This window comes from Panthera pardus, unplaced genomic scaffold (genome assembly GCF_024362965.1).
Source record: "Panthera pardus isolate Hobbes unplaced genomic scaffold, ASM2436296v1 HiC_scaffold_7, whole genome shotgun sequence".
Taxonomy (NCBI): domain Eukaryota; kingdom Metazoa; phylum Chordata; class Mammalia; order Carnivora; family Felidae; genus Panthera; species Panthera pardus.
The window spans coordinates 32833180-32860102 of record NW_026527002.1 but is presented as its reverse complement, the minus strand read 5'-3'; the positions used below and the strand labels follow the sequence as shown (position 1 = coordinate 32860102).

The following is a 26923-nucleotide window of genomic DNA, read 5'->3' as shown; positions in this document are numbered from 1 at the left end:
AGACTAGTGAGTTTAAGTTGAGGTACTTTCAAATCAAGATTTTGGACCCAGGGTGGGGGAATTGGACTAAGGTGGTCAAAAGGTATAAGTTTCCAGTTATATATAAATTCTGGGGATGTAGTGTACATGATTATAGTTAACAGTTCTATATTATGTATTTGAAAGTTGCTCAGAGTATATCATAAAAGTTCTCATCACAAGAGGGCGCCTAGCTGGATCAGTTGAAGGAGCATGTGACTCTTGATATTGGGGTTGTGAGTTCAAGCCCCACATTGGGTGTAGAGATTAGTTATAAATAAATAAAACTTTAAAAAAAGTTTTCATCATGAGAAAAAAATTGTACTGTGTGGTGATGGATGTTACTAAGTTGATTGTAATCATTTCACAATATATACATACATCCTATCATAATTTTGTACACCTTAAACTTACAGAATGTTACATGTCAATTAATCTCGATAAAACTGGGGGCAAAAAGATTTTGGATCCAGAGATAGGTTACAGTATAGGCAGTCCTTCTTGGGCTCCATACTTCAGAAAGCCAAATGATTTTTTAAACCTCTGATCTTTGAATCTTATCTATGCAAACCTCCCCTCCCCACACAGCCCTGGCCTCCACATACACCGATCATGGGTCAATATGGAGCCCATTTCTCTATCACACCTTTTCTTTGTGATTTCTTATTTGACTCATAGATTTAGAAGTTGCTGTTTAACTTGAAAATATTTGTGGACTCCTCACATTTCTTTCAATTTTAATATTTTTACTCTGGGTAGTGGCTGTCATCAACTTTTCCCACTTGAAGTTAGCTTCTTGGGGGTATAAATTTCTGATTGTCATAAAGTTTGACAAGCTTAGAACCATTATTTCTTCTAATATATAGGTTAGTTACATTTTATATATATCTTATTTAGAATTTATATAGATCACTCATGTCTCTCCCCTCTCCTTTGGTACTTCGCTGTATGTTGGTGCACTTCATGCAATCCATGTTTCTGAGGTTCTGCTTATTTTCCCTCAGGTTTTTTCTCTTCTTCAGATAATCTCCATCAACCTCAAAGTTCACAGATACTTCTGCCAGTTCAAATGCACTGCAGAGACCCTATAGTAAAATCGTTAATTTAAAAATATTTGTGTATCTACTATTGGTGAGCACTGTTAACATACCTTACTTTACTTTTAAAGTATGGTTTCCTTTAGTCCTTTGAATATATGGTGGTTGCTTTGAAGTCCTTTTTAAGGCTAACATCTGGGTCCCCTTGCAACTACTTTTCCTTTATACTGTGTTCCACTTTTCTATTTCTTTGTATGTCTTATGTATTTTTTTTTATAAAAACTGGGCATTTTAAGGAATCTATTGTAAGCTTTTGCTGTTCTTATGGGGATTTAGTAAATTTTCTTAAAGAAATGTTTAGGGGCGCCTGGGTGGCGCAGTCGGTTAAGCGTCCGACTTCAGCCAGGTCACGATCTCGCCGTCCATGAGTTCGAGCCCCGCGTCGGGCTCTGGGCTGATGTCTCGGAGCCTGGAGCCTGTTTCCAATTCTGTGTCTCCCACTCTCTCTGCCCCTCCCCCGTTCATGCTCTATCTCTCTCTGTCCCAAAAATAAATAAAAAAAAAAAAACGTTGAAAAAAAAAGAAATGTTTCATTTGCTGCATGCTCATAGGAAAATTTTCAGACTTTAAATGGGTGTTTTAAAATACTTTTCACCAGCTGTGGCTGTAAACCAGGTCCACAGAGTTCCTTGCACTGCCATTCCAGAAGTGGAACCTACTCTGATTTTTCAGGAATAATGTTTGGGTTTTCTTAATGGCTGTTGTAGGAATTACAATATGCATTTTAATTTATCAGTCATCTTTAGATTAATCTGACAAAATAAACTCAAGTATGGCTGTATTTCCTCCCAACTTTGTGTTTTTTTGTCACACATATCCCAATATATATGCTGTAAATTCAATATAGTGTTACAATTATTGCCATAAATGTCTTTTAATTAACAGAAGAAAAAATGTATTTATATAGTCCTATGAAAACTTACCCACAGGGATGCCTGAGTGGCTCAGTCAGTTAAGTGTCCAACTCTTGACGTTGGCTCAGGTCATGATCTCACAGTTCATGGGTTTAAGCCCTGCATCGGGCTCTGCGTTGACAGCACAGAGCTTGCTTGGTATTCTCTCTGCCCCTCTCCCCGCTTGCTCTCTAGCTCTCTCTCAAAATGAATAAACTTAAAAAAAAAGAAACTTACCTACATGTTTATTGTTCCCAATAGTCTTCATTTCTTCCAGGGGGTTTAAGTTAATGTCTGGTATCATTTCCTTTCAGCCTTTTAGAAATTGAACATTTCTTTTAAGGTGGGTTGGCTAGCAATAAATTCTATCAATTGTCTGGGAATGCCATTATTTTGCATTTATCTTGAGAGTTTTGCTGGATATAAAATTTTTGATTGACAGTTCCTCTTCTTCCCATATCAACTGTGTGACTGACTGCCCTCTGGCCTCTACTGCTTCTGATGAGCAGTCAATCGTTCCTCTACATGAATCGTATTTTCTTGCTGCTTTCAAGAATTTCCCAAGAGTTTGACTATAGTTCCCAGGTGTGGTTCTCTTTGTGTTTATCCTGGCTTTTACTGAAGATCTTGGATCTGTAGGTTAATCTTTTTCATCAAATTTAGGAAATTGTCAGCCATTATTTTTCCTCCTGACCTCATTGTGCATGTTTGTATGCTTGATGTTGTCCCACAGATTTCAGTAGGAATCTTGCCTCTAATGAAATGGAGCCCTCTCTTTTAGAAGCATTTGCATTTTTTTCTGATTGCATTTAATTTTTAAAACTTACTTCAGTGGCTGTTCAAAATATTCTTTCTTTTAGAAATAGTATTTAGGTTTTTTCCTTTTTCTGCATGCATAGGAGCATAAGAGATGACAAAAGTTAAAATAAGAATTCTTTTATATACAGTGATTAGAAGGGAAAATGAGCATGGAACAGTAGTGTTGCTGCTGAGGAACAGACAATGTTCATAAAACCTTAAGTATAATCTTTAATGAAAAAGTCATATGCATTCTAAAAAAGGGGTCATTATGAGTGATGTGGAGATGGTTACCTGTGCTTTGTTAAGAATGCCACATCTTTATCATACAGACTTCAAAGCTTTTCAGCTACACTTACGAAAAAAATGGAGCTACATCAACTAAAGGATGACCAATATATATATTAGTTTTTCATCAACACAATAATGTAACAACAATGATGAAAATATTTTACCTCATATAGTCTAAATACTAATCTTAATTTCTATTTACATATTTGTAGGCAAATGTGTAATTGCCAAACAATGTATATATAGCACAGAAACAAGAAAGTGTCATAAATCTGGTTGATAGGTTTTTCTAATACACATATTATCAACAATTTATTATAGAAACCTACAGATACAATTAAAAAATACTTGATCAAAAGTCTTTTAAAATATAATCAGAATGAAATGTGTACAAAGAGACATTTCAAAGTCGTAGCAGTTACTACTATTACAATATTTAATCATTTTTACAATAGGTCTGCTGTTCCATTTCAATTAAATTCATTCTCAGAAACATCACATTTCTCGCTGAATTTCAGTTAGAGCAAAAGCAAGTTGCTTGATTTTTTCTTCCATTGCTTTTTTGTTCTTGCATGTTTCTTGCAGAAGTTCACGCATTTCTTCTTCAACTAGATGAACCTAAATCAACATATAAATTCACTTTTTTTAATGAAAATATATTTTAAAAATGTATTCTGAAACAAAAAGTCAACACTTTACTCTCTTCAATTTTGTAACTTGTGGTATTCATTTAATGCAACGAGGTTAGTAAAATGTAACTTGTTCAAATACTAATAGGGAAATCAATGTGTATACTGTACACAAAGTACTTACATGTATATTGTCTATATCTCATGGGTGCTTGTGATGAGCACATAGGCATTTATTTTAACTCTATTTTAGAGCTTAGAAAATTTGTTCAAGTTATACAGCTTCTCAGTAGCGTATATGGACAGAAACCATTCTTTTGACTTAATCTTTCCACTGTCCTGTACTACGTATGAATAAGGAATCATGAGTTCAAGTAAAATATCAGTTCCTTATAAACTTTCAAAACAAATAACCTCCCTTCCTAAAGAAATGCTTTAATTTAGTCTATCTCATTTCTAAAATTGCTGTGGGTTATAAATTACCATCTTTTTGAAAGATAATTTTATCATTTCTTCCTAACCAATATTCTCCTAGGATTCTTTGTATTTGATCCTACTAATTTCTGCTTGAAATTCTCCTATGATACAACATTCCTGACAGTACTATCAATATGACCATTCCTTTCTGTTTATCTCCCTCTTCCTAATCTCTAATATAGATTTCCTAATTTTTTTTCCCTGAGAAAATTAGTATTTCTCCTAATTTAAATTATATTCATGTGATAATTTACAATGTTTTCATGATTATAACATTTAAGCTCTGGTGCCATTTCTCTAACTCTCAAACAGACACATCCCTTTGATATTATTAAGTCATTGGCACTAGAGGTCCAATATCAAACTTATTATTTCCCTTTCAACTAAGGGCCTAATCTTAGGTTTTATTTGGTATTACCTGATACACCCCTGTTAAACTTGGTAGATTTTAAAGAAAACTTCTGAAACATCTGTTGACATGAAATAAAATAAAGAACTACATTTTGAACAAGTTATACTTCCTTATTCATTATTTCCAAAGACCTTGTTGCTTCCTTCTTTGCACATAGACTCCTGAGGGTAATGTCACCTAATCACACAACTGTAATAATTATATGGAGTCACTCTTTCTGTTTATGAACTCTTTCCCAGTCACTGGTTTCTGAGTCTCTAGTCGTACAGGTATCTCACTTTCTTATTGCCACTTCAAAATCAAGGAAAAATGGAAATTTACAACTGTTCCACTGATCTAGTAGGTCTCAAAAGAGGGGACATATCAAACCAAACAGGTGTTACCTGCTGAGTTTTAAAATAACTGGGTCTAACTAAAATACAAGAGACTTAGGAAATCAAAGTCTCGGGGGGGGGGGGGGAAGCTCATGCATATGTATTATTAAAAAGCTCTAGGGGCATCTGGGTGGCTCAGTCAGTTAAGTGCTCTACCTTTTTTTTTTTATTTATTTTTGAGAGAGACAGAGAAAGTGAGAGGGGGAAGGGCAGATAAAGAGGAAGAGAGAGAATCCTAAGCAGGCTCTGCACTGTCAGCACGGAGCTTGACATGGGACTCGAGGTCACAAACCGTGAGATCATGACCTAAGCGGAAACCAAGAGTCGGACACTTAACCCACTGAGCCACCCAGGCGCCCCTGCATTCTACTCTTGATATCAGCTCAAGTGGTGATCTCGTAGTCTTGAGATCAAGCCCTGCATCAGGCTCTGTGCTGAGCATGGAGCCTGCTTGGGCTCTTCTTTCTGCCCCTCCCCAACTAGCATATGTGCACTCGCTCTCAAAATAAATATTAAAAAACAAAACAAAACCAACAAGCTCTATAAGGTGATTCTGATGTTGCTTCTGATTTAATAACACCTAAAATTCCTGTCGATGATATTAAATACCATTCAAGATTATCAAAGATAGTCTTAAACCCTAATTAACAAAACACATCTTGGGAGTTATTTCCAAGGTAGTGATGAATTGTACTTATTCACATTCTTACCCTGCCTATGTGTAACCAAAGGTGCTTCCATATGAGACTGATCAGGAATATGTCAATTTTTATTCAGAGATCATGCAGCAGGTGCACATCAGAATCAAACTTCTAATTTTGGTTTCCTTAGAATTCTACAACTAGTCTAAGTATTACTAGCATTTTGGCCTGATTGCACAATAGTTTTGGCAACATTCTTCATATCTATTCAGTCATTAAATCATAGTGCCTTTTCTCTTTATAATTCTCAAAGATATAATTTATTTAGCTATAATAATTTAATACTGATTATCAAAGCAAATTTTATTAATAGTACCTTGAAATTTGCAGAATCAATGTATTTCTGCTTTTCACTTGCTAGTTGTATTATTTCAGCTTGATGAGCTTCAACAATTGCATCAACTTGTTTTTTAAAGGCATCATCCATACTATTAAGCTTTTCCACAGCATCCCTTAAAAAAAAGCACAAAAACCATATTATCTTTGTTTATAAAAATTAGGCTTTCTTTTCTTCTTAGATGGCAGCTCTTACATTCACTTTTTCAAAAATGTTTATTTATTTTTATTGAGAGAGAGAGAGAGGGAGCACGTGCATGGGAGAGGGGCAGAGAGAGGGAGAGAGGGAATCCCAAGCAGGCTCTACGCTGTAAGCACAGAGCCCGACATGGGGCTTGATCTCACAAACTGTGAGATCATGACCTAAGCAGAAATCGAGTCAGATGCTTAACCAACTGAACCACCCAGGCACCCCATCTTACATTCACATTTTAGTGGAAGTATATATAACTCCATTAAATAGAAGAAGGTATCCTGGGTAATAAAAGACATAAGTAGTTCACCCAGCAGAATCTGTTAGTAACAGAACAGGGCAGGATAACATCAATGAAAATTTGTTACCCTTTTATCCTCTAAAAGTCAGAGTACTCTGGTTCCCATTTATTTTGAGTCTCATGGTATGATATATAAGCACATTCATAGATGATTGCTATCAATTTTTTTCTCTATGTGTTTGTAGTGTGATAATTTGAGAAGTGTACGTTATAGGCAGGTTTAGGTTTATGAACATGTAGATCTGACTTTTCTATGCTAATGTTTAACAGATAAAACCCTGTGTTAATAAACACATTAAACAGTACTGTATTCACAAAATTTTAGTGCCATAAGTTTCTCAGAGGCAAAAAACCAATTCCTTTATATTAAGTATGAATAATTTCATTTAAAAAAGTTAAGTCCACAATGAACATATTTTCTGCTTTTGGCATAGCCCATAGTAATAGACTGAACACTGGGTCCGTGAATCAAGTCTTTCTTATGTTCCCAGATGCAAGCAACCCTTAGTAGCTGTATGACTTAAGGGCAAGTCACAAAACTCTGCTTTTAAGTTTTTTAAACTATACAAACAGGATAATCCTACCTGTTCTGCCAACCTCACAGAATTATTGTTGGTTGCAAAATAAGATATAAGAAAAAAACCAATTATGTATTTTTTAAAAAATTTATTTACTTAAGTGATCTCTATATCCAATATGGGGCTCAAACCCACAACCCCAAGATCACGAGTCACATGCTCTTCTGACTGAGCCAGCCAGGCACCCCAATTTATGTATTATAAAAGGCTATATAAATAAAATCTGTTTTTATTAAAATTCTATTAAGTTAAAAATCTTCTATCTTACATACTAATCTTAGTCTACAATGCATAAAAGCATTAATGTATACAATCAGGTCTTTACTGTTTTGCTATTAACAACATGACAAACAATGCAATATAAGAGATTTTGAAAACTGTCAGGCTTTATGATTTATATTAACTTTAGGAACTGCTATTTATAGGAAATGATTATTTCTTTCAGGATATAAGAGACTCCCAATTGTGACAGGCAGGAGAGAAAATTTCAACAGGTTCCAAGCCAAAGTCCCTGTATTAGTGCTGGTTGAAAGCAAAGTGGAGCAGGGTCCATTAGCAGACAAACAAGACTACTGTCAGTCAAAACCTTTTCCATTTACACTGAGTTAAAATATAAGAAATCAAATTCCAGGTTCTATTAGATTTGATATAATGGGAACTGACCCCTACATGAGATTTTGCTGTTTATCCATATCACTCTTTAATCCTGACCAGAGTTTAACTGATCATTAAACTGTGTTACCTATTTTTCAAGGCAGCCAACTGTATAAATTATTTTAAGAAGTCCAGTTACATAGTTTACAAGGTGAAGCCTTCATTTCCTCTATGGGATTTCATAAAATCTACACACCGATGGCACCCAGGTATACATTTTCTTCCCCTTCTTTCAAATTAGCTCTCATCCTCAGTTTGTGCAGGCCTGCTACTGAAATCCGTTCTAGCTTCTTCAGGAGTTCACTGCCCCTGGTAGTTAAGGGACTGCCCATTCTAAACTCCACACAGAAGAGCCAAAAATATCACTAGATTTTCAATCAGTTTGAAAATAATCACAGTCATAAAAAAAAATATTCACCCAACAATTACTACTATGTGTTAGGCACTAAGTACCAAATAACTCATACAAGCCATATATACACATAAATACATTTACATATGCTTTTTACATCTCACCCATCCCAATTCAGTGTTTACATCAAAAGATCTCCCACAGAGGCAACACAATCCTAGACTTTAGCCTCTACTGCAAAGCTGTAATCATCAAGACAGCATGGTATTGGCACAAAAACAGACACATAGACCAAAGGAATAGAATAGAAACCCCAGAACTAGACCCACAAAAGTATGGCCAACTGATCTTTGACAAAGCAGGAAAGAACATCCAATGGAAAAAAGACAGTCTCTTTAACAAATGGTGCTGGGAGAATTGGACAGCAACATGCAGAAGAATGAAACCAGATCACTTGCTTATACCATTCACAAAAATAAACTCAAAATGGATGAAGGACCTGAATGTGAGACAGGAAACTATCAAAACCCTAGAGGAGAAAGGAAAAAACCTCTCTGACCTCAGCCGCAGCAATTTCTTACTTGACACATCTCCAAAGGCAAGGGAATTAAAAGCAGAAATGAACTATTGGGACCTCATCAAGATAAAAAGCTTCTGCACTGCAAAGGAAACAATCAACAAAACTAAAAGACAACCGATGGAATGGGAAAAGATATTTGCAAATGACATATCGGACAAAGGGCTAGTATCCAAAATCTATAAAGAACTCACCAAACTCCACACCTGAAAAATGAATAATCCAGTGAAGAAATGGGCAGAAGACATGAACAGACACTTCTCTAAAGAAGACATCCAGATGGCCAACAGGCACATGAAAAGATGCTCAATGTCACTCCTCATCATCAGGGAAATACAAGTCAAAACCACACTGAGATATCACCTCACGCCAGTCAGAGTGGCTAAAATGAACAAATCAGGAGACTATAGATGCTGGAGAGGATGTGGAGAAACGGGAACCCTCTTGCACTATTGGTGAGAATGCAAACTGGTGCAGCTGCTCTGGAAAACAGTGTGAAGGTTCCTCAAACAGTTAAAAATAGATCTACCCTATGACGCAGCAATAGCACTGCTAGGAATTTACCCAAGGGATACAGGAGTGCTGATGCATAGGGGCACATGAACCCCAATGTTTATAGCAGCACTTTCAACAATAACCAAATTATGGAAAGAGCCTAAATGTCCATCAACTGATGAATGGATAAAGAAGTTGTGGTTTATATATACAATGGAATACTACTTGGCAATGAGAAAGAATGAAATATGGCCTTTTGTAGCAACGTGGATGGAACTGGAGAGTGTGATGCTAAGTGAAGTAAGGCATACAGGGAAAGACAGATACCATATGTTTTCACTCTTACATGGATCCTGAGAAACTTAACAGAAGACCATGGGGGAGGGGAAGGGGAAAAAAAAGTTAGAGAGGGAGGGAGCCAAACCGTAAGAGACTCGTAAAAACTGAGAATAAACTGAGGGTTGATGGGGGGTGGGAGGGAGGGGAAAGTGGGTGATGGGCATTGAAGAGGGCACCTGTTGGGATGAGCACTGGGTGTTTTATGGAAACCAATTTGACAGTAAATTTCATATTAAAAAAATAAATAAATAAAAAAAAAAGAGAAAGATCTCCCACATATTTTAGGACTTACTTTTGTAGTTCAATACTTTTGTCTCTTTCCGCTTTAAGTTTCTTTTCCTTGTCTTCAAATTTTTCTTTTACTTCTTTTACTTGCATTTCCAGATGACTTAGAAGCTCTCCTTTATCATGCCACTTCTGACTAAGTGTACTAATACAAAAAGAAATAATTTAAAAAATAAAATTAGTTATATGAAACTATTAAGCCACATTTTATTTCTCAATAGGAAATACTATATAATACCTATAAGCTTTTCTAATTTCTTCAAGTTCTAATTCCTTTATTTTCAACTGCTGTTTTAGTTTTTCTTTTCTTTCATTGTGTCTTTCCAGTTTTTCAATTACGTCATCCAGTTGTAAAGATTTTTCATCAAGTTGTTCTTGGGTACATTTTTGTATTTCAATGATCTTTTCTTGTAATACTTTGATTTGTTCTTCTTTTTCTTGTACACACTTAGAGAAACAAAAAAACAGCACTTTATTTTTATTAACCCAGATGTCTCATTTTCTATTTGGATTTAATGGTTTAAAATGATTCTAAAAACTACAGATTAAAAAATAAACTGAATATTCACTAAGTGTTTTCAAAAAGATTTACAGGACATTTTTTAATAACAATCAACAAGAAACATCACTACTACTTTGTTTTAAGTGCTATTAAGAAAGATAAAATTCTAGGGGCACCTGGGTGGCTTAGTCAGTTAAGTGTCTGACTTCTGCTCAGATCATGATCTCACAGTTTGTGGGTTCGAGTCCTACGTCAGGCTCTGCTGACAGCTCAGAGCCTGAAGCCTGCTTCAGTCAGATTCTATGTCTCCCTCTCTCTCTCTCTGCCCCTCCCCTATTCATGCTCTGTCTCTCTCAAAAACCAATAAACATTAAAAAATTACAAAAAAAAAAGAAAAAGGAAGATAAAATTCTTATGCCCTTTACACTTTTTATTTCAGTAAGTTAGCAATTATCAATCATGGAGAAGGAAAAGCGGCACAATAAAAATTTTCAATTACTGTAATTTTGCATTTGAAAAAATGTTTGCATGACAGAAAGAAAGAGAAAACTCTAGGTGGATGACAGATACAGCAAAGACTGATATGCACAGTACATGTGTGGCACTAATTAAACTGCTATTTCTACTATATTCAACAGAAGTGCTTTCTGCATCAGGATGAGCAAATAAATGCTTTACCTCAAAACAAAGCATGATTTTATCACTATTAAAATGTCACATAAGAACAGGGTTTACATCTCCCCAAACTTTTTATGCTATCTTCTATACCATGAGCCAGACTTTATCCTGTATGTGCATACTACAAATCAGAGGATAATGAAAGATCAAAACCACCTTAGGCAGCGTTAAATGTCTGCAGGGATTAGGCTTCCTATAGGTGATTTATTCCAATGACTATTTCTTTGCTTTGTGGGGGCATGCCTGGATGTCTGGAACAGTCTGCTACATACCGACTACTGGTATCAGTCTCTGTAAGTGAGAAAAGATGAAATTGGCAGTTCTTATTTTTTCCTCTGCCCCACTCCACCTTGCCTTTTTTCCTTTTGGGAAGAAGATGGAGGCAAACACACAAATACTGGGAAAGGCCAATTTAAGTATATATTCATAAGAATTATAAACAATGCAGTTCAATTCCTCAGTGTGTTACATATGCAAAAATCTAAGCAAAGATGTTGGGTAGTCTCCTAGTCTTGACCAACATTTGCAAAAAAGTCATGAATTGTTTATTTTGTCCCCCTGACTCTCTGAAGCACTAAGAGTGAGCAGTCTTGACATATGTTATGGGAGTTCACAAAAGCTATAAAAATTATTATGAAATAACCCTATTAATCAAAAAGAATGATAAACATTGCAGCATCAGAGAGTACTATGACCCAGATATACTGAAAAATACCAAAATAATATATGGGGCAGAAACAGAATTTTTAAAAAAACTTCTGCTTCTGATTTCCATAGTCAGAAGCTAACTATAGATTCCATTTAATTGAAAATATCACACTCCAAAACATCAAACATCAGTATCAGGTTCATTTGCCTTTTGCAGAGACTTGTTCTCTCTCTATAAACTTTCAATATGAGCCACTAATTTCCCATGATTTTGGGCTAGAGAAAATCCTGAGAAACAACACGATCAGTGACAAACTTTAAAAGACCTGAAGGTTTTCTATTCTATGAACATCCAACTTAACAATAGATAAAGGTCATTATCGGTTTTAGATGAATTTACTGCTGAAAGAAATTATGCCTAACTATCTCTCTCTGTTACATGGTTGGCGGGAAAGCACCCTAATACTCACACCTGTGAGGCTCTGCAGTGTTCTCTAAAGTAAATGTAGTAAGTTATGGGAAAAGAATGATGGGTTGAAAAATCTGAACTTTTTTTTTAAAACCAAAACTCTAAAACTAAAACTCAACAGTGTTTTGGCTCCACTGTATCATTCATTACTAGTCATTTCCTTCCTGCTCTGAGACTGACAAGAAGGCAGTAGTCTTCTGTAGAAGTAGCTTTGTCAGATCAATGTCTTGTACCCATAGTATCCCCTGCTTTGCTTTGTGAAATTTAAAAAGCAAATCACAAGTCTTTCTGTTTCATACTTAGCTTAACTCAAAGGAAAATATGTTTGGCTAGAATTTTAAAACAAGAAAAAAGGCTTACTGCTAAAAAATTTCAATAATTTTCACTGCAAGTTGGCATGTATCACAGATATATTTGAAATTTTGGATATACTGAAACCAAATTTCAATGGAGTGAACAACAATGTAATTGCTTAGAATGATACAATTCAGGCATTCATGGCCTAAACCTAGCTAAGGATATAGCAACATGGTGATACAGATTTATTTTCTGTGCTTGATAAAGTCAAGTTCTCAAGGAGTTTCTTAAAAATGACTAAGAAAAAGAAAATTAAATGTTAGGCAGTTATAGCTACTCTGAAGAACGAGTTGTTACTTTTAATGGGTGATAATCTCATTTAGAAGTTTTTTAAATACTCCTTTCTCAGTTTTTACACTTTTTAAAAAAATATTTATTTTTAGAGAGAGAGAACATGTGTGAGTGGAGGAGGGGCAGAAAGAGAGGGAGAGGGAGAGAGAGAATCCCAAGCAGGCTCCTCACTGTTAGTGTGGAGCCCAATGCAGGGCTCAATCTCACGAACCCTGAGATTATGATTTGAGCTGAAATCAAGAGTTGAACACTTAACCCACTGAGCCAGCCAGGCTCAGTTTTACACTTTAAGAGATAATCTCTAGAAGAAAATTTTGGAGATCAAATTTGATTCAGTACTCAAGATAACTTTCAAAAAATTTCTCTGGAAAATTTTCATGTAACATACTTTGAAACAAGTGAACCTAGTAGTATTCTCTATTAAGATATGCCATATTGGAGAAGAAGGTGAAATGGTTTCCCCTGGGAACAAGCATAGTTTTACAAACTATTTCTACTTTTAAATACAGAATAGTTGGGTTTTGTCACAATTTTCAGAATTTAGCAATATTAGAAGATCCTAAACAGTGCTCTAAATGGATATTTTAAACATATAAAACATTAATTTTCTTAAGATTCCTAACCCTTTAATGACATTATTTTCAGTTATTTCACAGGACCATGATAACATCCCATAAAATTCTGAGGTAAAAGTAATTTAAAGTTAATAAAGGCCATATAGTCATTTTAAAAGGCAAAGGGCATAGATTACATAAGGAAACATCTGATAATCTGTCCCAAATTCCACAACAGTTGGGATTCACTGAGACAGATATTTATTCGATACTCTGATCCACAGATTTACAAAACTGCCACATGCTCTTTTCCCAAAATAAAGTATCAAACTTACAACTTTTAATTTTCCAATGGTTTCAGTTTGGTCTTCTATGATTTTGCACTTAATTCTTAATGCATCATTATCACGTTCATTTGCCTTTCTCAGAGACTCATTCTCTCTACATAAACTTTCATTTTGAGCCTCTAATTTGCCACGATTTAAGGCTAGAGACGATCCTGAGAAATAAACATCATGAGTTACAAACTTTTAAAGATCTTGGAGGATTTGTATTTTATGAATATCTAATTTAACAATGTAAATAAAAAGTAAATAAAAAGAAAAACTGAATAAAAACCCAAAATACATAAAGCATAATATAAAAGGAAACAGGAAAAGAACCAAAAGGCCCTTTAAACACCTGTGGCTATTTGGAAAACCTAAAGCCACAAATCAAAAACAAGTAACTCAGACATGTGATATTTAATTGATCAACTTATGACATTCAAACAATCATATTAAAGATTCTTATATGGAATGGACAAATGAGCAATTCTCCACTAAGACCAACATCTAGCTATTCATAATTTGTAATCTATGAAGGCCATAAAACAGTGTCTATCTCTTGCTTTAGTGATTGGAAAAGAAAGGAGACTAAGAGTAAATATACCTACACCTAAAGTGGTTTTCATTCATACACTATTCTCACATTTCTCTATGTATAACAAAAGTGTTACCAAATTTTTAGGAAAAAACATGAATACTGCATACTATACAAATAATTTAAAATAATTGTGTAAGAATTATTTCAATGACTTAGTTAGTTGAAGCACTGTAAATGTATACCTGATCAGAAAAGTAACCAAATTATGTTGGGAAGAAAACCAAAATTAAGAAAAAAATCAGAGCTGTAACTTCCTAACTAGTGTAATAAACTATTTCACATCTTAGGCATTTCATTTGGCTGTTTGGCTGGCAAATGCTTACTTATCCTTCCATATAAAGTGTTGCCTTTTTTTGGTATGTCTTAGGCAGAATTAATGAGCGCTTGTTTTTCTCATCAATACCCAGAATTGTTGGTTTAGAAGAATGAGCTATTTTCCCTTTGAAAATTTTACCTTGTTGTGCCAGCTCATGCCCCCATACTTTTCTTTCTGTCCTTAAACCATAAATTAGTGATTCCTTGGCGGCTAGCTCAGAAATGAGCTGGACTTTTTCATGCTTGAGAAGTTCTATTTGAATACTCTTCTGCTTGTCATCTTCAATCAAGATTTCAAGGGTGTTGATTTGATTCTGTATATCCCCAAAAAACATCAAAAAAAAAAAAAAAAAAGCACAGTATTACATTTAACTGCTCTATTTTTTACTTTTTGCATTTTAGGAGAAAAATTGTTATCTAACCAAATACAAAGTAAACGCTCCTAAATTTTACATTACAAAGGTTTTCATTTTAAGATAAGTGTACGTCATAAAATAAAAAGTCAAATTTTAAGGGACTATTCCTTTAAGAACGCTGAATTTTATTCTAATATCAGTTATCTTAAAAGAGCAACTACACATGTAATACTCAAAATTTCTCACCCAGCATTTATATCAATAATCTAAAGGTCACTTTCTGGAATTAAGTTTTCTTGGGCAAAATACCGCTCATGTTTAAAACTGAGACAACAGCACTAAAAAGGTTAATTTAAGAATTACTATAGCTAGGTCTATCTAAAGACAACCATCACCACCACAAGACTATCAGCAATTTGTGTGCCATTTCCCGAACCTCAACCATCTGAGTATCACCATCACAATTTCTGCTGTATCACAGACAACTGGAACCTATTTACCTAAGTACAGTTCTTAAATTCACTTATTTTATTTAAATACCATTTTAGTGTAAGCAATACAATCTGTGAAATCATTGTTTAATCTCCTAGTTATATTACTTTTCTCATATGCATCATATATATACTTAGCATTAAAATCATCACAATATACATGAGACTATGATATAAAAAATTAAAGAGGAAATAAAATGTTTCAATGTTTTACCTGTAAATTTGCTGCTGTTTCCTGTTTCAATTTCGAAACTTCTGCAAGTTTTGTTTTTTGCTCCTTCACCATACAGGTCAAATCTTTAATTAAAGAGGAAGATTCATTTTCTTTTCGTTGAGCCCAAACAAGAGCATGCTTGCTCTTTGCTAACTCAGTTGCAACATTTTCAAAACCATCTTTAACCTATATTTCAAAATTGCATTATAAATAGCAGTTCTCCAAATATTTAGAAACTATTTGTTTCTGTGGCTGTGTTCTAATAAAACTTTATTTACAAAAATAGGCCTAGGGTCTTTAGTTTGCCAATCCCTGCTCTATAGAAATAGGAGAGTTCAGGCTTCCCAATTCTTATTCCGGTGCTGTCTTTACTTGACCATTTATAATCTCACTCAGTTTTTGCAACAGCACTGAAGAGTAGCTATATTTTTGTGAAGAAACTAAGGCTCTAAGAATTTAAGTAATTTGCTTAAAATCATAGAGGCAACATGTAAATAAAGCTAGAATTCTAAAATGTAGTCCTCTCATCCAACCATATCTTGCTGATTTTGTTTTCAATAAAAAGCTAGATGCCAATTCTTACATCTTTAAATCTTCTGGCTTCAACAGTTAAAGCAATACGGAATTCATTTTCTAAATCCATATACTGTTGGTTTAATGTATCAATTTTTTCTTGGTACTCTTTTATATCTTGTTCATGCTTTCTTTCTTCTTTAGCTACTTCTTTAGCTAAGGCTTCTTGGAACTCAGCATCACTGAGAAACTCCCTTGTTTCAAGTTCTTTCCTGGAATGAAATACAAATAAAAATCGCAGGATGCTATTCATCTGGAAAGAAAAACTTTAAGGCTGTTTAAATAGTTATTAAATATTCTATATTCTCTATTGTTAACTTAAAATCAGCTTCTCACTTTCAAAAACAACCTAGCGGAGGATGGTAGTTAGACGAAGACTATATATATTCAGTGGTGATGGGGATAAAAGGGGTCTGCTGTATCTTAACTTCACTGAGATAGTTCAGAATCATTTTATGATTTCTGAAATTCTTCAGGTGCATTTGTAGAAGTCAAGTTCTACTTCACTGTATCTTCTTTGACATACAACTGTGACATACAACTAATATAGTCTGACTGGTACTGGTGGTTGGTTAAGAGAAAAAGATCAGTTAAAGTGTGAAAGTATTCACTGGTCTTTTGATATATAGGGCAAGTTTATTTAAATATGAGTTAATTCTTTACAGTTTTCCACTATTTTTCCTGAATAAGTCAAACCCATAATACAAAATCCATTATTTCTAGTTTTGGTTTCTTTAAATCAGAACAAGAAGTTAAAAGATATCTGTGAAGGAAACTAAGTGCAAAATTTTAGATTTTTACAATTATTTCCCCCCTCATCTTTTATAGTCGTTCTGCCCCTGCACATGTTGACAATTTTCCCCGGTGCATCAAAATTTAATTTATACAGTAAAAATTTCATTTACATAAGGGCAAAAACAAAACAGGTTTGGTAACAAACACAATTAACTCATGCAAATACACAATTCAACTGGTAGGGCAGTAAGTAGATAACTAGCTGCAAGTGTTCAAATTATTGTGGACTCCACAGAGCAGGGCTGGCAAACTATAAGTGATGGACCAAATCTGGCCGGAGACTCTTTTTTTTGGAAATAAACTTTTATTGGAACATAGCCATGCCCATTCATTTACATATTGCTTATGGCTACTTTATTACTACAAAAATATAGTTAGGTATGGCCTGCAAAGCCTAAAATATTTTCTATCTGGCCCTTCAAAGAAAAAGTTTGTTGACTCCTGCACTACAGAGGAATAAAGGCTATTGATTAATTTAACAGGTAGTTACCTGGAGGTCAATTAAAATAGTTTTCTCGGGGCGCCTGGGTGGCTCAGTCGGTTAAGCGTCCGACTTCAGCTCAGGTCATGACCTCACACTCTGAGTTCGAGCCCCGCGTCGGGCTCCTTGCTGACAGCTCGGAGCCTGGAGCCTGCTTCAGATTCTGTGTCTCCCTCTCTCTCCGCCCCTCCCCTGCTCACACTCTGTCTCTGTCTCTCAAAAATAAATAAACATTAAAAAAAAAAATTAAAAAAAAATAGTTTTCTCTACTACAATGACTGACTTTTGGTTGGGCTTGAAAAAATGCAAAATGAGCTTCATTATTATAAGTTCTTACCTCAATAAAGCCACCTATTTGTTTTTAAGCTATCAGTTCTTTCTGTAAGACTGATTTTAATGCATACCTAAACATGTTATTTTCCATGAGCTAATTTTGTCAGACTTCAGCACTGATCAATCAGTCTAGTTTTCGGTAAGTGAATAAGGTAGGGAGGAACCAAGAAGCTTTCTTTCTCTATTTTTAAAAGTCATTTTCCTGATGTATTTTTCATTTACCTGTGTTCTTGTTCTTTCAATGTAAGAACTTCATGAAGTTGTTGTACTTGTTCCTTTTCTTGATGAAGAGAAGTTCTAAGTAAGTTTATTTCTCTATCAGCAGCAGCAGCTTTGAGCTCCATCTCTTGGATAAGTCGTATCTGAGTAAATATATACATTACAGTATTTAGATAATACTCTCCCTGCTTCTATTTTAATGCTACTTCCCCAAAGAAAACGGACTTCTAAATAGAACCTGGTGACTAAGTTGATTTTTTTCCAAATTTATTAAATTAATGATGCCATGGTCACATAAAAGTACAGTCTTAGAAGCATCGGACTAGCATTAACTATTGTTTAGTTACATCATAGACCTCAATAACTTCCACTCAAAAGGCATGAAAATGAAATATCTTCGGGATCCCCAAAGAGACTTTTAAAACTTGGCTCCCAGAACATAAGCCTAATAACCTCCAATATTTCCACCAACTATTCTTAAAACTGCTTTGCAAGTGCTAGTCAGAAATAACTCCATGGTGGGGAGTGGGGGGCCTGATTGGCTCAGTTGGTAGAGCATCCGACTCTTGATCGGGGGGTTGCTAAGTTCAAACCCTACATTGGGTGTAGAGATTACTTTTATTTTCAGCATGAAAGTGACGTGGGGTGGAGGGTCAGAGAGAGAGGGAGAGAGAATCCCTAGTAGGCTCTGCACTGTCAGCACAGAGCCAGATGTGGGGGCTTGTACCCCTGAACCGTGAGATCATAACCTGAGACGAAATCAAGAGTCTGACACTTAACCGACTGAGCCACCCAAGTGCCCAAAATAAAATCTTTAAAAAAAAAAAAGAAAAAGGAAAGAAAGAATTCCACAGGAATTGTTACATTTAAATTAATTTTTGCATATAGTCTAACATCTTTGAAGTTTACTCTATAACAATAAAACTTGTTTCAAGATGAAAGCTATGAATTTGTGTTAATTCACATGGTTGATGGATTTAAAGAGAAATACCTGTGCTGCTTGCTGTTGTCCCTTCTGCCTCTCCATTTTTTCTAATGCTTTTTCCAGGGTTCTTAAGTGTCTAATGTGATACTCTTGTTGATCTCTTGCTTTGATTAATTCAATACTTAGATTTTTTACTTCATTTTGAAGTTTGTGAACCATAACTTCGAGTTGTGCTTTGGAATTTCTCTCTTTACATATAATTTCCTTTAACCTAAAGCGAAATTGAATGTGGTTTTAAGTATATTACACATACAAAAGGTTAAAAATTGTAGTAAATATTAAAGGTTACAGTAAAGAGGAAATTTGAAGTAGGTTTCAAATCCTCATTAGGTAAAAATGGCTGAAAAACAATATAACACAACTCTCTCCCATCCCTGAAAACACTGTGCCAAAAGGGAAACACTCCATACAAATTAATAAAATTTTATCTTATATGAACTTTGCTATTCAACAGCAAAACTTTATTAAACACCTAATTTGTTTCAGACATTATGCTAGGTATGGGCTTAAAAGCAAGCTAGATGGATTAAGATACAGCCTGTGCCTTCAAGGAGTTCAAGGAGAGGGAAGAGACATGGATACAGTTACAAAGCTGTAAGAGAGAATTGATATATAAATAGATACCTGGAAGTTAACTTTGACAAAGTATTGATCCCAGCTTTGTAATAGTTGGAACCGTTTGATTACAACTGAAAACTCTTAACTAAGTTAAAAGAGAGAATCTGTTGACCTACATGACCATTCAGAGAATGGGGTGCACTATTCTGAGGAGCCCCTGAAACCAAGGACATGAAGACCATAAGGGCTATTTGTAATTCTCTACAGGCTGGTTTCTGTTTTCCTAATGTAGGATTCCTTGTAAGTATGGAGAGAAGGAAATGGGTTCACATCCTAACAGCCCTGAGAACCAAATAGAAAAGATTATCTTTCTCTAGTTCAACTTAGAAGAGAGTTCTAGGAAAGGTCTGATTAGTCCAATTTGGTTCATATGCCCACTGTATGCACCAATCACTGTGGCCATGGACTAAGGCATTTCGTTTACCCAGCTTGGGTCAGATGTTCATCTCTTGACCAATATTATATAGGCAGAGAGGCAAATGATGAAAGAATACAAGTCTGGTGTTTGAAAATGGTACAACATGGGTGCCTGGTGGCTCAGTCAGCTGAGCGTCCTCTGACTCTTGGTTTTGGCTCCGGTCATGATCTCATGGTTTCATGAGTTCAAGCCCCGCATCAGGCTCTGCACTGACAGTGTGGAGCCTGCTTGGAATTCTGTCTCTCCCCAATTCCACTCTCTTTCTGCTCCTCCCTCACTTGCACTGTCTCTCTCAAAATAAATAAACTTAAAAAAATTTTTTAAAAAAGAAAATGGGACAACAAACAGCAAAGACACAGCCTCATGAATAAATTACTGAGCTAGGCAGCCACTCCTATATATATTTACTATAATTTCCAAGCCACAACTGAAAAAAGTACATATATCCATCAGGTGCTATAGAAGTCATTTCTCCAATTCTTATCCTTACTATGTCTCCTCTTCCCTTTGAGAGTAGTCTCCGAACTGGTCTTCCTTTGTTTACTTTCTCAACGCCAGTTTGGTGTGAAAGAGCATTAGCCTTTATTCTGTGGACCACCATATTTGGTGAATGAGGCAGAGCAGCTACGGATCAGTACAATCAGAACCATCCAAGCAAGAGATAAGGGCCTAAACTAAGGTGACAGTCTCAGGATAAAGAAAAGATAGTTCAACATCTTTTAGCAAGTAGAATAAAGAAGATACCAATACCAACTGGTTATGGGATATGAGAACAAGAAAGAAGCAAAAAAAAAATGATTCCTAAATTGCTAGCTTTGGTGGCTGACTGGATGAGACACATCATTTATTAGAACAGAGAATATAAAGTAAGGGAGCAGGGTAAGTCTACTTGTGGACATGCTGATTTAAGACACTTATGAGCAAGGTACACAAGGTATTTCTGGTAAATAATCAGATGATCAGATCTGTTGTTCATCAAGGAGATCTGGATGACATATAAAGATTTGGGGGTTTATAGGTTATGTGTTCAAAGCATAGTAGAGAAGATTGAGTTTCTGAAATAATGTATATTCAGAACATGGCACCTAGATGTTAGACTCTATTAGGGATGAGGAATGCAGAGTACCTACCAAGTCCCTTAAGGGGATATGAAAGTGTGTGAGGATCTAATGCCAAACGAACATTTGAGGTATAAATAAAAGGCAAATCAGAAATGATTGAAGCTGAATTTTTAAGAAAATAACGAATATATAACATGGTAAACATGGACAACAATGGAGAAGTTAAGCAAGGATAAAGATGAAGTGTGCCCAAAGCCTTTCAATTTAAATGGAAGCTGGCTAGCAGCCCCAGACACTGCTTCTTCAAAAATCCCATTAAATAATACCTACAATACAGAATAAAGCAAAAATTCATACACCTACAATTAAAAACAAGAGAAAACATAATGTCAAAGTCTGGAAGAAATTTTGATTAGAAGAAAAACAAAACTAAGCTAAAATAAAAACCACCCCTAAAACACTCACGCTTTGCCTCATAAAACTACAACTTCATAAAAGTGTGTGTGGGGAGGGCGGGGGGGAGGATATATCCTCAGGGTCCCAGGGGCTCTGTAAATCTACCACTGCACTCTGTTAGCTAAGTATGCACCTAATGCAAATAAGAGTACTGTTTTTCTGAGGCCGTCATAGACTGTTAATTTATCCATTCTGTTTCTTTACCCCTGACCAGCATCTTCTTATGTCAAAGACAGCATGTCCCAAAACAAATAAGGCAGGAAGTTGGTGGGTGGTGGTAATAGTAATAGTAATAGTAATAGTAATACTATAATGCATCATGCTTATATAACAGAGGTTCTCAGAGAACACATGATGAGTATCATAATTTTCCTTATAATGCGTGGGTACAAAGTATGAGAGAAGTAGGTAGTGGGGAATGAAAAATAACACACAAGTACCACAACATTTTATGAGTTAAATGCCTAAAAGAACCTGGGAATTGGGCTAGGAGCTGTGTACATCAACTTAACTAATCTATTAAGATCGTAGAAGGGAATTTATCCACTGTACAAACAGATAGGAAATGGAACTGAGAACAACTTCCCAAACGCTATCTGTTGGCAAATACTGAATCTAGAAACAGTGTGCTCATTCAAGGATAAGACACATAAATCAACAAGAACTATGGAGAAAAGTCTTGTAACCGTTTGAGGAAAAGTATCACTTTAGAAATAATTACCTACAGGAAACAGAAGATGACGTTACTATAATTTCAGAAAACTGGTATTCTTACAGAATGGAGTAAGACAAACCTGCATTAAAGAATACATACAGGACAAAAAAAACAAAAACAAAAACAAAAACAAAAAAACAGATAAAATGGGAAATGGAAATGGATAAGATGGAAAAACAGAAATACCAGAATAAGAAACTTGGGCTATCTGGTACCAAAGCCCACTGCAGAAGAGAAAATGCAACAGAGACCAAATAATGACCTCCAAAGCTGAAAGTTCGCCAATCCCTACCCTTAACAGAAACCAACACTTTACAGGAAAAAACTGCCAATCCCTGTTCCAGTCTCTTGCTCTTCTTCACTTATAATACTTAAACTTATCTAACACTTCTCAGCTTGAGGGCAGCAGCTTGACGGCAAATAAGTGTACCCTGAATCCTTCATTTACAAAAAAAACTTATAAAGCATTAAATCTTTAAATAAAATGAGTTCAAAACAAACTAAAACCACATACATTGCTTTTGGTCTTACTACAGCTAGTGTAAACTGAGGTACTCCAGTTCCAAGTTAGATTTACAGACTTTGCCCTTACCTATCTGTGGTGAGCATAGCCAGGGCATGAAAACCTTTTTTCTCCTTTGCATGTTTGTGCAGTTCATCAATATAATTCCTAAGTTTCTTTTCAGCTTGTTCAGCTTTCCACCTCTTCTCTCTCTCTTGGTCTAATTGTTGAAGGAGTGTCTGAAAAGAAACAATAGGGTTATGTGAACCTAGAAAAGTTACCTAACCTTTCACTGCCTCAATTTTATCATTTGTAATATAGAAATGATAGTTATCTAATTAAAAAAAATTTTTTTAACATTTTATTTCTTTTTGAGACAGAGAGAGAGCATGAATGGGGGAGGGGCAGAGAGAGAGGGAGACACAGAATTGGAAGCAGGCTCCAGGCTCTGAGCCATCAGCCCAGAGCCCGACGCGGGGCTCAAACTCACAGACCGTGAGATCGTGACCTGAGCTGAAGTCGGATGCTTAGCTGACTGAGCCACCCAGGCACCCCAATAGTTATCTAATTTAAAGGGCTGTGGTAAGAATTAAACAAACTAATGGAAGTAAAGCACTATATAGAACAGTGGAGAACAATGCCTGGTACATAATAGCCACTCAATAAATGTTAGCTGGTATTATTATTGTCCTAGTGATTATTATCTTTCAAACATTAAAGCCTCTATACTTGAGAATAGGGGGAGGAAACCAATGGCATGAAAGGTGTGATACAGGTTAAAAAGCAATTATTCTACTGGAACAACAATGCACATTACAATTGAAAGTGTAAGTAGCACTTCACAAATAAAGCAAGGGCAAATTGATGGAAAACATAAATCAATGTGTACTAAAATTCTTAACAACATGAGACTGATTAAGGCAAATACTGAAGAATATTTAAATTTCTAAAGGCCTTTTTTTTTTCTTTTTAAGTTAAGATCCCTGCCCAACGCAGGGCTCAAATTCACGACCCCGAGATAAAGAGTTGTACGCTCTACTGGGTGCCCTTAAAGCCCTCTTAATCTGGGATCTATGCATCCAAAATTGGGTTTCAGCAGAGTATGTGAAAACCTTGAAATTATACACATTTTTTGAGTGTGTAAAGTAGACTTCTCAGAGAAGACCCATAAATTTCCTTAGAAATTTAAAAGGGTCTGAGACCCAAAAGAAAGGAACCACTGTTTTAAGAAATAAGACTTTGAAAATTCTGATGTTTTTTTCTCCATAACCATATAACAAATGATTTCACCAAAATCTGACCTTAGATAAATGCATAATTTTCATTCCTTTACAATTTGCAAAAATAGTGTTACACAAAATCTGTAAATCAGGAAGGGAAAAACAACCCAAACCATCACCCTAATAAAATTATATGCAGTATTTTTTGCTCATAAAAACATGCATTATTTTACTAGGACTAATTCTACATTTAAAACTAAGATTATTCACATTCATTTTTTCTTAATCTCCTATGCCATACCCGGTAAGTGGTGTCTTCTGAGCTACTATTGTCTACTTTAATGAGCTCCTTTTTCTGTTCTTCTGATTCTTCTAATGTATTACAGTTTGCTAAAGATGATCTTACACATAAGTCTTTAAAGAAAGGTTGTTTCATTTTACGATTACAACTGCAAAGAGAAAAACACAGGTAATAACTCGGAAATGTATAGTATTTATTCTACTTTACACAACTTAGGTAATGACGGTCTATCAGAGAAAGGGATCCTTTTGTATAAATGTATATAAACGTGCTGATCAAATCTGAGCCAGCAAGGCTGAAAAGTCAAATCTCTGACATTAGAAAAGTAAGAAATATCGCTCTAAGCTTTAAAGGAACAAGCCAACAGTATTAACTTGTATCTCTGCGCCTTATTCATATTTCTAAAACTAAAACAATTACCTCATAAAAGGGTTGTTTTTGTTGTGGTGCTTAATAGTCTGAATAGTTTTGGAATAGTATGGGATTTTTGATCTTCGAGGAATTCTCCTATTACATTCTTTTCTGTTTCCATATTCGCTTTCAGAAGTCACATCCGTATCTCTTTTTGGTCTGAGATCTTTCTCGGGCACATTACTTATTAAAGAATCAGAAGTCTAGAATAAAAGAACCAACAAGGTTTGTTAAAGTTCAATTCAGTATAAAAGATTTAAATGTGATATTTCCTAAAACGTTATGATTTTTTACAAGATTAAGAGTTTATAAACTAGGTATGTTTAGAATTAAAGACAGGAAATTCAGCTTCTGGTATGGACAAATAAGTTCCGACAAGGTTGATTCTCAAGACAGCAATCACAAACTCTAGGAAAAATATAAACAACAATAAACAAAAACTATTTGGATACCCTAGAAAGTGAACAAAAGCTGGCTTATTCTATAGCTGACACTTAGAAAAAATGACCAGAACAGGGTGTTTCTATTTTTATGGTTTTTTTCACTTGAGAGCTTAACACAATCAGCAGTACGTAGGGAATCTGAAGTTTCAGGTAGAAAAACCATACACCTTTGGGCCTAAAGAATCACAGGCTAGTACAGACTACAAGAAGCCAGTAAAACATAAGAAAAAATAAACTGCTGTCCAAGACAGACAAATTTATAGTTCGAGTGAAAGCAAGTTAAATGTTTCTACATCTGAAGTATCAGTCTTTGGAGGGCTGTAATAGCATCTGAAGTCTCCACAACCTAACATTCACAATGTCCAGGATAAAATCCAAAATTATTCACCATAGGAAAAACCAACAAAATATGACCTATTCTCAAGGGAAAATGCAATCAGTAGAGACCTAACTTGAGAGGACTCAAATATTTAAATAAGCAAAAAACAACAGACTATTACTTGGGTATAAAAAAAGAATGAGATATTGCCATTTATGACAACATGGATGGACCTAGGTATTTTGCTAAGTGAAGTAAGTCAGAGAAAGACAACACCATATGATTTCACCCATATGTGGAATCTAAAAATCAAAACTAACGAACAAACGTACAAAAAAATCATCAAGTGACCCATAAATACAGAGAACAAACTGGTGGTTTCCACAGTGGAGGGGACTGAGGGATGAGAGAAATGAGTGAAAGAGATGAGAAGGTAGAGGTTTCTAGTTATGGAACGAATAAATCAGCATAGGGAATACAGTCAGTGGTACTGCAGTAACATTGTATGATGACAGATGGTAGACATAATTGTGGTGAGCATATACAGAGTTGGCGAGGTCAAAGCTTATACACATAGTTACTATGTGACCTAGCAATTTCACTACTAGATACATAGCAAAAAGAAATGAAAACCTGTGTCTACGCAAAAGCTTACTCATGAATGTTCATAGCAGCATTTCTCATAAGAGTCAAAAAATGGAAATTACCCAAAATACCCAAAAAGAATGGATAAAATGTGGTATATTCACTCAATAGATTAGCTGACACACAAAAAAATGAAGTACTGATACATGCTACAAAATAGATAACACCTGAAAACATTATACTAAGTGAAAAAATAGTCACAAAAGGCCACATATTGTATGACTCTATTTACATGAAATTTCCAAAATAGGCAAATCCAGAGAAAAATAAAATTTACCAGTGGCTGCCTAGGACTGGAGGGAAATGGTAGTGACTGCTAATGCGTACAATTGAATTGCACAGTAAGTGAATTATAACTCAATAAGGTGCTTATTAAAAACTGATTAAAGAAAAAAGATTTATCATATAAATTACAAGCATAAGAAGGCTGGAATGGCTATATTAATATCACATATAACAGACTTCGAGAAAACAATACTTCCAGAGACAAAGAGGAACATTTCATTAGGAAGACAAAGCAGTTGTAAACACGTACATGCTTAATACCAGAGCTTCAAAATATAATAAGCAAATGTTCAGAGAATTAAAGTAAGAAACAGACCAATCTACACTCTTAGATGGAGATTTCAACACCTTGCATGCGAGGGCTAGAACCAGACAACAAATAAATTTTTAAAAAATCACTATCAGCAACTGATAGAACTAGACACAAAAATCAGTAATGATACAAGTCATCTTAAGATACTATTAGTCATCCTGACTTAACAAGTTTACAATACACATTCTGTTCAAGTGCACAAAGATCCACCAAGATAGACCATATGCTGGG

General features: G+C 35.1%; 1 protein-coding gene across 6 annotated transcripts in view; it reads right to left on the bottom strand.

Annotated features, from left to right (window-relative positions):
- Positions 1-3017: 3017 nt before the first annotated feature.
- Positions 3018-26923, bottom strand: part of LRRCC1 (leucine rich repeat and coiled-coil centrosomal protein 1) — a 47196-nt gene continuing 23290 nt past the window's right edge. For 4 of the 6 annotated variants that reach the window (XM_019453377.2, XM_019453378.2, XM_019453380.2 and 1 more), the window contains 13 exons: positions 24697-24890; positions 24277-24424; positions 22846-22994; positions 18992-19196; positions 18004-18143; positions 16183-16384; positions 15600-15785; positions 14678-14852; positions 13635-13798; positions 10039-10247; positions 9808-9945; positions 6007-6142; positions 3018-3715 (listed from right to left, as the gene is read on the bottom strand). In XM_019453377.2, the coding sequence (XP_019308922.2) occupies positions 3593-3715; positions 6007-6142; positions 9808-9945; positions 10039-10247; positions 13635-13798; positions 14678-14852; positions 15600-15785; positions 16183-16384; positions 18004-18143; positions 18992-19196; positions 22846-22994; positions 24277-24424; positions 24697-24890 (2169 nt within the window). In that variant the 3' untranslated portion in view covers positions 3018-3592. Of the gene's footprint in view, positions 3716-6006; positions 6143-9807; positions 9946-10038; positions 10248-11136; positions 11272-13634; positions 13799-14677; positions 14853-15599; positions 15786-16182; positions 16385-18003; positions 18144-18991; positions 19197-22845; positions 22995-24276; positions 24425-24696; positions 24891-26923 lie in introns of those variants that run through there. The other 2 variants (XM_053896134.1, XR_002081075.2) reach the window with 2 other exon arrangements.